The 10,837-nt window shown below is 50.2% G+C and overlaps 1 protein-coding gene across 1 annotated transcript; it reads left to right on the plus strand.

Moving 5' to 3' along the window:
• Window positions 1–252: 252 nt before the first annotated feature.
• LOC121566849 (immunoglobulin superfamily member 10-like) lies at window positions 253–10,357 on the plus strand. The gene is made up of 5 exons (XM_041876729.1): window positions 253–1,535; window positions 1,860–3,857; window positions 4,052–4,952; window positions 7,265–7,631; window positions 7,761–10,357. Exons 1-5 carry the CDS (start codon window positions 476–478, stop codon window positions 9,309–9,311), a joined length of 5,877 nt encoding a protein of 1,958 aa, XP_041732663.1. The 5' UTR covers window positions 253–475; the 3' UTR covers window positions 9,312–10,357.
• Window positions 10,358–10,837: the final 480 nt, after the last annotated feature.

The raw sequence follows: 10,837 nt of genomic DNA on the forward strand, positions 1-10,837 counted from the left end.
ACCTGACCACACAGTTCTGGATAAATCCTATGGGAACAGGAAGCTCTATAGGAACGGGACTCTAGGAATAAAAGATCTGACCTCCAGAGACCGGGGATTTTACAGGTGTCTCAATGCTAACTACCTGGGGGTGGACCTGTTGACGTCCCAGGTGACTGTCACTGGGGAGGGGTCCAGGAAGGTGACGGTGGTGGATAGAGAGGGGTCAGGGGCGGAGGTTGGGGTTGACGGGGACATAGAGGAGGGGGAGGATTCCCGCAGTGAGGTACCTTCCTCCAGAACCATCCAGGAGTCCAGGACCCTCACGTCAGACAGGCCCTACCCCAGACTCAGGTCCTCCTCTCACGGCAGAGGATCAGGGGGCTCTGGGGGGAGGAGGAGGAGTGGCCCAGCCAGCAGCAGACGTATATGGAGCAACAGGAGGGTCTTTGATCAAGCCTCCAGGAAAGTAGACCCCCAGAGATTTGCAGAGTTCATGAAGAAGGCTCAAGGTGGTTCAACAACAAAGACGGAGAAAGAAAAAGGAGATTCAGAGCCTGCGATGTATGGGGACGGGGATGCTGCTTCTGGGGAGGGGCTGTCTCATGAAGACCGACTCATTGTTTTACCAAGCAGCGTCATGCCAACCCCAGATACTCCAGATGAAAGTAAGATGGGTGTAACTGCAAGCAAAGAGAATTTAAACAATCAGAATAATGTCATGGCAACCACCGAGAACGGTGAAACCAGTGTCATGACAACCATGGAGATCCCAGATGACAGTCGGACTAGTTTCACTGTAACAACAGAAAATACTGACAAAGTGACGACAGTGACGACAGAGTCATACACCCGGTCAGACGCCACACCCATCGAGTCCACATTCACCCACAGCAGCCACAGCACAGGGAGTATCAGTGAAACTCAGGGTGAGGCCGTCTTTCAATACAGCCCCAGGGTTAGTGGGTCTAGTGGGTCTAGTGGTGAGTCGTACTCTCTGGAGAGGAACACGACAGTACCTCTGAGGCAACCTGTCACGCTCCTCCTCACCGTGACCAACATCACAGACGAAACCCAGATCCTGTTCTCCGGAGAAGCACCTGCAGAACCAGAGACCTCCACCGGGGCGGCGCTATCACTCCTCACCGACCCCAACGTCACCCCCATGATGGACAGTCCCAGATCACCCCCGAGAGAGCCTGAGATGCACACAGCCACTGACCCAGACAGCCAGACCACCTTCACTGCGGTCACCACCACCGAGAGAGAGCAGGATGAGATCACCTTCCACACCACCCAGAGGATCAAGTCCCCCCATCTGCCTGCAGGCTCCACAATCATCTCCCGCCAGCAGATCCACATCATCCCCCCTAAGAAGGGCAGAGGAAGAGGAGGAGGAGGAGGGGGCCGGAGGAGGAACTTCCCTGGCAGGAGGAGGTTCATCAAGCCCAACCGGATCACAGACATTCAGTCCATCCTGAACAAACTCAAACAGCCCAACATTGTGAAGACACAAGGCAACAACACAGTACCCTACACTACGGAGCTGACCACAGGTACGTTATGGCATGTTGTTGAAATATGATATGTATTTTCTTGTCTTTGATGTTGACATTATCTTTGTTGGTGAGAGCCTTGAGCCATGAGGAAGAACCAAAATATGATGATGAAGATGATAGCCATGATGATGGTGATGATGATGATGATGATGATAATGGTGATGATGATGATGATGATGATGCTAGCCATGATGGTGGTGATGATGATGATGATGATGATGATAATGGTGATGATGATGCTAGCCATGATGATGATGATGATGAAGATGCTAGCCATGATGATGATGATGATGATGATTGTTATTGTTGTTGCTTTTTCAGACTGTGACTGTGATGAGGACGAGAAGAAGACAGGTGGTCAACGGGTCGTCGTACCAACAACATTGCCTAGATCTCCCAACGTCCCTAGCTACTCTCTAGGAAGAACAGAGAGACCCATCTCTACAACATTGGACACTCCCACCACCACATACTCAACAGAGGCCCTCACCACCACCACCCAGCCCACCCTCACTCACTCTCAGTCCCCCACCACCACCCAGCCCACCTCCTCTCAGTCCAGAGGTGAGGTATCCAGCAGCTACATGACCTCCACTAAAGCCCCAGACTCTGACCCAACACACGATCCTATGACGAGCACAACAGATGAACCAACAACCTCCACCATCACAACCACAACTGCTTCCAAGGTCGTCCGTGGTAAGATCAACTGGGGCAGGCTGGTTGGGAACAGGGACAGGCAGAGGGAAATAGTCAACAGACTACGTAAACCAGCCAGGACCTCAACCACCACAGAGGGCTCAACAACGGTCAAGCCCACCACCACCACCACCACCACCACAACTACAACCACAACTGCACTGCCCACCCAGCGGTCTCTGGCTGAACCTGTGACCGAGTCACCGTCTAGAGCAGGTAAACACAGAGAGACCCCAGAGAGCTCATCAGACGATGACTATGGGGATTCATGGCCTGACTCTGAGGCCTCGACCACACCCCAGCCTGCCACTAGCCGTGGAACTACAGCCCCAGCCTATGACTACAGGTCCTCCACCACCACAGAGTCTTCCCCTGACACCCAGACCATCGCCTCCCCACCCACAGAAAAACCTGCCCCAAGAGAAGACACAGATGAGGCCTCGTCCTCTGGGTCTGAATCTGGAGGGTCAGGGGGGTATCTATCCCATAGATTTGGGGGAAACCGGAGACCAAATGGAGGGTCAGGGGGCAGGAGGCCTTTCAGGGGCAGGAGGCCTTTTAAAAAAACCACAACAACTACCGAAGCCCCCAGCACCACCATGGAAACAACAGAGCCTTCAACCACCATGGAAACAACAGAGCCTTCAACCACCATGGAAACAACAGAGCCTTCAACCACCATGGAAACAACAGAGCCTTCAACCACCATGGAAACAACAGAGCCTTCAACCACCATGGAAACAACAGAGCCTTCAACCACCATGGAAACAACAGAGCCTTCAACCACCATGGAAACAACAGAGCCTTCAACCACCATGGAAACAACAGAGCCTTCAACCACCATGGAAACCACCATGGAAACCACCATGGAAACCACCATGGAGACCACCACATATCCTGCACGGACCGTCTCCGTCTCCAAGCCCCTGTACACGCCCTCCAGAGAATCAGATAGGTCTGCAGTGACTGTGTCCACTGACATGACCTCTAAGGGGAAAACCACCACAGACTCCGACTCATACGATAATGAGAACTGGACAGATGAGATGGAGTCCACCACTAACCGCCCACGAGCCTACACTTCCACCACCAGGCCCAGAATAACCTCCATCACACCTTATCCAACCACCACCTCAAGGCCTTACATTACATCATCAACCCGCATCCAGACTAACACCAACTCCATCAGAGTGAACACTAACATCAGGCTCCCGTCAGGGAGATATAGCCGTTACCAGATCACACAGAGACCCATGATCAGGAGAACCAGGCCCAAGGTGTCCAGCAACAGGGCCAGCAGAGGCCCAGACAAGACCCTGACCTTTGACACACTGACTGTTCTGGAAGCAGAGCAGGGGCACACCAATGCCCCCTACAGCAGCAAGGACATAGACAATGCCATCTCCAACGCCTATACTCACATCACCGGCTATGATACGACAACCGCTAACATTGTGGGCTTTGAGCCGTCCACCAGGGACATGCCCACCAAGGCCAGGATAGTGGGAGGCAACGCGGCCAGCTTCACTGTCCTGTCCAACTCAGACGCCTTCCTGCCCTGTGAGGCCGCGGGCAGCCCTGAACCCACCATCAGCTGGAAACGCTTTTCTTCAAGCACAGGTATGGAAAATAACAGGATGTAGATATTTAGCATGTTATAAAACTACTTTGGAATAAAGTTATGCTGTATGTTCATTTATATATTCTCTCTCTCTCTCTCTCTCTCTCTCTCTCTCTCTCTCTCTCTCTCTCTCTCTCTCTCTCTCTTTCTCTTTCTCTTTCTCTTTCTCTCTCTCTCTCCCCCCCCCTTTTAGGAAGCACAATGACCATCAACGGCAAGATGGGCAAGTTTGAGGTGTTCCAGAACGGCACTCTATCCATTCAGAATGCAAACATCAAAGACCGTGGCCAGTACCTCTGCCTGGCTGAGAACGAGCGGGGGTCGGACAAGCTCCTGGTCACCCTGTCCGTGGTGGCCTACCCCTCACGCATCCTGGAGCCCAAGGTACGGGAGATCAAGTCCCACTCAGGGAAGACAGTGGAGATGAAGTGCAAGGCGGAGGGCCGCCCCACCCCTCTGGTCTCCTGGATCCTGGCCAACCGCACCCAAGTCAGGGGCCACAACTCGGGCCCCAGGGTGTCAGTGACCCCAGAGGGCACTCTGCTCATCAAGGAGGTTTCTGTGTATGACCGGGGCCACTACAAGTGCATCGCCAGTAACCCAGCTGGAGCCGACACTGCCACTGTCAGACTGCAGGTGGTGGCAGCACCCCCTGGCATCCTGGAGACCAAACGACAGCAGGTCCAGGCCGGTGTGGGTCAGAGCTTGTTGTTACCCTGTACCGCTCAGGGCAGCCCCCAGCCCACCGTGCACTGGGTCCTCTACGATGGAACGGCGGTGCGGCCCCTGAAGCCCTCTGTGGACCCCAGGGTGTCAGTGTTCGCTAACGGGACGCTCCACCTGACCGATACGGCCACCGCGGACAGCGGGAAGTACGAGTGCATCACCACCAGCTCTACTGGGTCAGAGCGCAGGGTGGTGACGCTGACGGTGGAGAAGAAGGAGATGCCTCCTCAGATCGTGGTGGCGTCACACCGCAGGACGGAGCTGTTGTACGGGGACCAGCTGAGGCTGAACTGCTCGGCCACCGGGGACCCCAAACCCAGGATCATCTGGAGACTACCGTCCAAGGCTGTGGTGGACCAGTGGCACAGGTAATGAGGACATAATCTGTAATGCACACGTAATCACACAGACTATTCTGAGACATACAGGCACAACCACACACATGCAGATAAACATGCACACACACTGAAAGGTATCCAGGTTCTCCGTGCTACAACACAGCTGTTTAAACACAACAAAATATACATTATTGTAACTTCTCCCCAAATGATTTAGTTGTGTTTCCAGTGCAGAGAGCCAAGACTGGGGTTCTCATGCCTCTCCAGTATAAGATTGAGTTAGTCCATCCATGCAACCCTGGATATTTGAAAATGTACACAAACGTGGATTGAAAACAGAGAAAATAAAAGACAGACAGAACACATCATGTAAAGACTGTTCTGTTATACTGTACAGTATCTCAGTTTTCATTTTAAACTTCTGGTTTAGGGTCTTCATTTTCCCTTCATTTTCAGCTTCCTGCATTGACCCTCAGGGTGCTACCCCTAAAGTGGGGAATAATGGTGTTGGTGTTTTTATAATCAGATTAGTCGATCCCCATGTGTTTAACATCAGGAGAGAAGGTGAATAAGATGCTTGAGCTCCTTGAGCGTGTGGATTTAAGGTGTGACAGATCTGATAACTCAATGGAAAGGGTATTATCATGATTAATGGAATCTAGAAGAAACTGGAGCTGCATGTGAAGTCGTTTAGATCTGAAAATCAAAGCATCAGTTGGAAGGAAAAGGATGTTTGGCTTGCTTTGTCTGAGTGTGTTTATAATTAACAGTGGACTTTGTTTTGGAAAGAATAGCGTGCCAGTGTCCCCGTCCTCTAAGACTGATATTATGGTTGTGGTGACAATAATATTTCAATTTATACAGGCAATTTTTTTTTCGTTTCAGTATAAAAATTTCAACATGCACGCAAGGGAATGTTTGGACCTATCTGGGAAAAAGTTTCCTTTGAATTGATATTCAGACGGCACCTCTAAACATCATTAGCATTAACTAAACGTTGGCAGCATCTGATCTAAAGCTGCATGTTAATGAGATGGAATCTCTCCAAGGACAAAAGGTATACTATTGTCTTCCAATGAACCCATAACATGTCATCTCATGACAAGCCTTAGCATGCTGTTAAACCCAATGAATATGACCCAGAATGAATGACCTTATTCAGCCTCTCAATGTTTTCTCCATTAGCAGTGGTTCTTAGCTGGGGAAAACCTGAGACCAGAGTAACTGAGGGGGTATTTGCCAAAATAACAAGGCAAGACGACGGCATTTAGACTGGATATCAACATGAACAAGTTGTATTTTATTTGAGCTAGGACCCAGTCAGAGCTCTTTAAAGAGGAACATGAGAGAAACAGAAGAACATTGGCATTCTGGTGGAGGACTTTATATTGCTCCTAATAATGTAGCTGACATTCTGCCATGTATCCTCTCTGCATGCAACCACTGAAAATAAAAATAAATAGATATTGGACGTATTTCGTAAAAGAGACTTATGTAGCACATTGGGAAAAAACACCACAACGCTTCCTTTGTGAATGTAACTGTAGAAAAAGGCAGCGTCTAATGGTTTGATTCACTGGTCAGTTCATTGAATCATTATCCCCCCCCCCCCTCCCATTTCATTAGCTGCATTACGTAAATAATTACACTTAGTGGAATGCTTTCCCCTCCCTGTGTTTCTTGTCCGATTTTAAACTTATGGTGGCTGGCTTGGCAACCCTGACATGTTTTCTATTAGTGTTTTATTAGTTTCTGCAACTGTAGTAGGATTCGGAACAAACCTGTATTGTGAGTCATTGCCAACGGCCTTGATAAAAGACAGACCCAGGTGAAATGCACTTATGCTGATCTGCTGTCAGCCTGTCTGGCCCTGTGAGAATGTCATCTCTCTGTTCCTGCCTCTCTCTCTCCCTCCCCCTGTCTCTGTGTGTCAGTTCCATGAGTGGACCTAGTGGACAGTCTGTGGGGTGGGGCAGGCTCAGATCTGAGGGACTGGGACACCACTCAACGTATGTTTTATGGAGATGGATGGTAGTACCAAGCAGGAGCACATATATGCTCCACAGGAGGAGAAGTCATTAGACACTGTTCGTGTGGTGACATGACTGCTGCTGAAGAAGCTGCAGAATGTTCCAATTAAAACAGAAAATACTCCCTACATGGCCTAGTGTTCTTCTGCATAATGTTATCAATCATAAGAAATGTAATCTTTTTAACTTTTTTAAAAGCATTGGGAAAAAAACAATATTATATCTGAGAAAATTGCATTCTTTCTTTCCACTGCTATATCTGTTGTGTGTCGTTATCTTCAAATGATGATACTTTCTTATCTATTTATCCAGGATGGGAAGCCGGATCCAGGTCCTGGACAACGGCACCCTGGTCATGGACTCTGTGAGTGACAAGGACGCTGGGGAATACCTGTGTGTGGCGCGCAGCAAGGTGGGAGACGACCTCCAGCTCATGAAGGTCACTGTGTCCATGAAGCCGGCCAAGATCGAGCCCAAGACGTACGGTAAGAAGCAGGTCCCCTACGGCAACGACCTGAAGGTGGACTGTAAGGCGTCTGGGACACCGGAGCCAGAGATCTCCTGGGGCCTGCCGGACGGCACCATGGTCAACAGCGCCCTGCAGTCAGACAGCAGCAGTGGCGGGGGACGCGCACGGCGATACATCCTGTTTGACAATGGCACGCTCTATCTTAATCAGGTGTGTAATCTTACATTGGCCTGCTACTCTGTAGAAATAATTGTCCGGTATTTATTGGTTAAATATGTATTCCTTCTCTGTCTTTGTAGTCCTCTGACTCTGAACTGCTGGTGTTGTGTCTGTCTACAGGTGGGCATGGCGGAGGAGGGCGACTACACATGCTATGCTGAGAACCAGCTGGGCAAGGACGAAATGCACGTCCACATCACCGTGGTGATGGCAGCGCCACGAATACGGACGCCCAGCCGGACCTACGCCCAGGTGAAGCCTGGAGGCAACATCCGCTTCGACTGCGAAGCCACAGGCGAGCCCAAGCCCAAGATCCTGTGGATGCTCCCCACTAACGACATGATTGCAGCCTCCAACGAGCGCTATCTGATGCACGTCAACGGCTCCCTGGACATCCGGGACGTTAAGCTGGTGGATGCTGGGGAGTATGTGTGCATGGCTCGCAACACCGCTGGGGACGACAGCAAAGTTTACAAGATGGATATCTATGGCAACCCTCCGGTGATCAACGGCTACTACCAGAACAGGACCGTGGTGAAAGACACGGCCACCAAGTACTCCAGGAAGTTCATAGACTGCAAGGCCGCTGGAGACCCGCCTCCCAAGATCACCTGGATCATGCCGGATAACATCTTCCTGAACGCTCCGTACTTCGGCAGCAGGATCAACGTCCATCACAACGGAACGCTGGAGTTCCGGAACGTCCGTCCAACAGACATGGCGGAGTTCATCTGCATGGCGAGGAACGACGGCGGAGAGGCAGTGATGGTGGTGCAGCTGGAGGTCACTGACATGCTTCGAAGGCCCATCTTCAAGAACCCCTTCAACGAGAGAGTGGTGACCCGTATGGGGAAGACCACGGTCCTGAACTGTTCTGCAGACGGTCACCCGACACCAGAGATCATCTGGCTGCTACCCAACGGAACCCGCTTCATCGGCGGCCCCGACCGGGGCTCACGCCAACATCTAGGCAACGACGGAACTTTCGTCATCTACAACCCCAGCAAGGAGGATGCTGGGAAGTACCGCTGTGCAGCTAAGAACTCGGCAGGCTACATTGAGAAGCTGATAGTTATGGAGGTGGGCCAGCAGCCCTTAATCCTCACTAGGCCCAGAGGGATCATACGTAGTGTGTCTGGGGACCCTGTGTTCCTCCACTGCCTGGCTGATGGCAGCCCCAGACCCAGCATCTACTGGACCATCCCTGGAGGCCACACCCTGGCCAGGCCGCAGGTCCATGGACGCCACCAGCTGATGGAGAATGGGACCCTGGTGGTCAGGGACACAACCCTCCATGACCGGGGAAACTATGTGTGTCGGGCGCGGAACGACGCTGGCGAGGCAGTTCTCACAGTGCCGGTCATCATCATCGCCTACCCTCCCCACATCACCACGGGACCCCCTCCCACCGTGAGAGCGATGGCGGCGGCGCCCATACAGCTCAACTGTGCCGCCATCGGGATCCCAAAGCCGGAGATTACCTGGGAGCTGCCTGACCTCTCTGTGCTCTCCACGGCGGGGAAAGGGCGGCCCACGGGCAGCGAGCTGCTCCACCCTCAGGGCACGCTGATCATCCAGAGACCCACCACAGCAGACTCTGGCACCTACAAGTGCCTTGCCAAAAACCACCTGGGCACGGACTCACGGGTCACATATTTGCGTGTGCTGTGAGGACCAGCGCTGACTAAAAGGGAATATAAAGCCCCTAGAATATCAACTCTAAACAGACACAGTAACTTCACAGTGTCTCTTATAATGTACAATGTCAGAAAAGACTGTTTTCCACACGTGGACTTGTGAGGAGCGGGGTTTGTGGAATAGTTTGACCACATTACAGCTCACATCAATCAGCCAAATAGCAGAACAGGATTATTGAGAGTAGGAGGAGGGAACGGAGGAGGGAACGGAGGAGGGAGCGAGAAGAAAGAGAAACTGTACAGAAGAGGATCTGTTCTTCGCCAGGAAAGCCGGGACTAGTGAGGTGTTATTCTTATTGTAACAGAGTCAGAGGTCTGGAAACCCACGACTGGTTCTCATTTGAGGTGTTTTTAAAAAGGGGCTAGAGGGTGGGTCTTACAGTGAGCCTACTTGTTGAGTGTTTTGACCAGACGCTTTACCACAGCCTGTGGAGAGAGAGGAAGAGTGAGAAACTTACTCACTATGTTCCCTCTGGACACTTCCTCAATGTTTATTTTTTTGTGGGGGGGTTGGTAATGACTAAACGTTTCTGCCTATTTAGCTTTTTAAGATACGTTTCATATTTCTTATGAACAAATCTTTATATACAGGCAGTATATTTTAATGAAATCTGCCAAATATACATTTTTCATATACATTTTACACTGGATTGTCATATAGTTTTTCATAACAAATTACTCACATTTCTATATGTTCATATTTTTGAATGAGCATTGCTTGTTTGTGATGTTGTTGTCTATCTTCCCCTCTCATGGTTTGATAGTGCTTGTATCAATACCAATGCAGGAGTTCGTTTGGTATTAATACCGACTCTTATGGATGTGAAATGGTCACTCACACAGTATTCAATGGCATTGTATGAACTGTCACTCACAGTAAATACAATTATGCATTATTGGTTTTATGTAATAATATATTTATGCCTTTTGTAACTGATATCTACTTTGTGTAAATTAATTGGTACATAGGTGTAAATGAATGGTACCCGGGAGATGAAATTAAACCAAAGATGGAATGTGTTTCTTGTCCTGTATTTTGTCCTGTTTTGACAATGTGAAGCTAATTTGAGCTGACTAATGAGATTTAAACTCACAACCTTTGAGTTGCTAGAAGTCCACCCATCTACCCCGACCAACAACCCTACTTTCATTTTTGCTAAAGTTGTCCGTGATGAGATTTAAACTCACAACCTTTGAGTTGCTAGAAGTCCACCCATCTACCCAGACCAACCACCCTACTTTCATTTTTGCCTTAAGTAACCATATGTCTTATGTAACCATATAAGTGATGCAACCGGTCAGGATGCTCTCGATGGTGCAGCTGTTTAACCTTTTGAGGATCTGAGGACCCATGCCAAATCTTTTCAGTCTCCTGAGGGGGAAAAGGTGTTGTCGTGACCTCTTCACGACTGTCTTGGTGTATTTGGACATGATAGTTTGTTGGTGATGTGGGCAACAAGGAACTTGAAACTCTGGACCCACTCCACTACAGCCCCGTCG

Source organism: Coregonus clupeaformis, unplaced genomic scaffold, assembly GCF_020615455.1.
Source record: "Coregonus clupeaformis isolate EN_2021a unplaced genomic scaffold, ASM2061545v1 scaf0131, whole genome shotgun sequence".
Lineage (NCBI taxonomy): Eukaryota > Metazoa > Chordata > Actinopteri > Salmoniformes > Salmonidae > Coregonus > Coregonus clupeaformis.

Excerpts from the sequence above, each read along its gene's own strand:
- LOC121566849 (XM_041876729.1), top strand. The coding sequence starts at position 476 with ATGAAGAAGGCTCAAGGTGGTTCAACAACAAAGACGGAGAAAGAAAAA. Across the intron at positions 1,536-1,859 it reads CACTACGGAGCTGACCACAG|ACTGTGACTGTGATGAGGAC; the intron begins GTACGTTATGGC and ends TTGCTTTTTCAG. Across the intron at positions 4,953-7,264 it reads GTGGTGGACCAGTGGCACAG|GATGGGAAGCCGGATCCAGG; the intron begins GTAATGAGGACA and ends CTATTTATCCAG.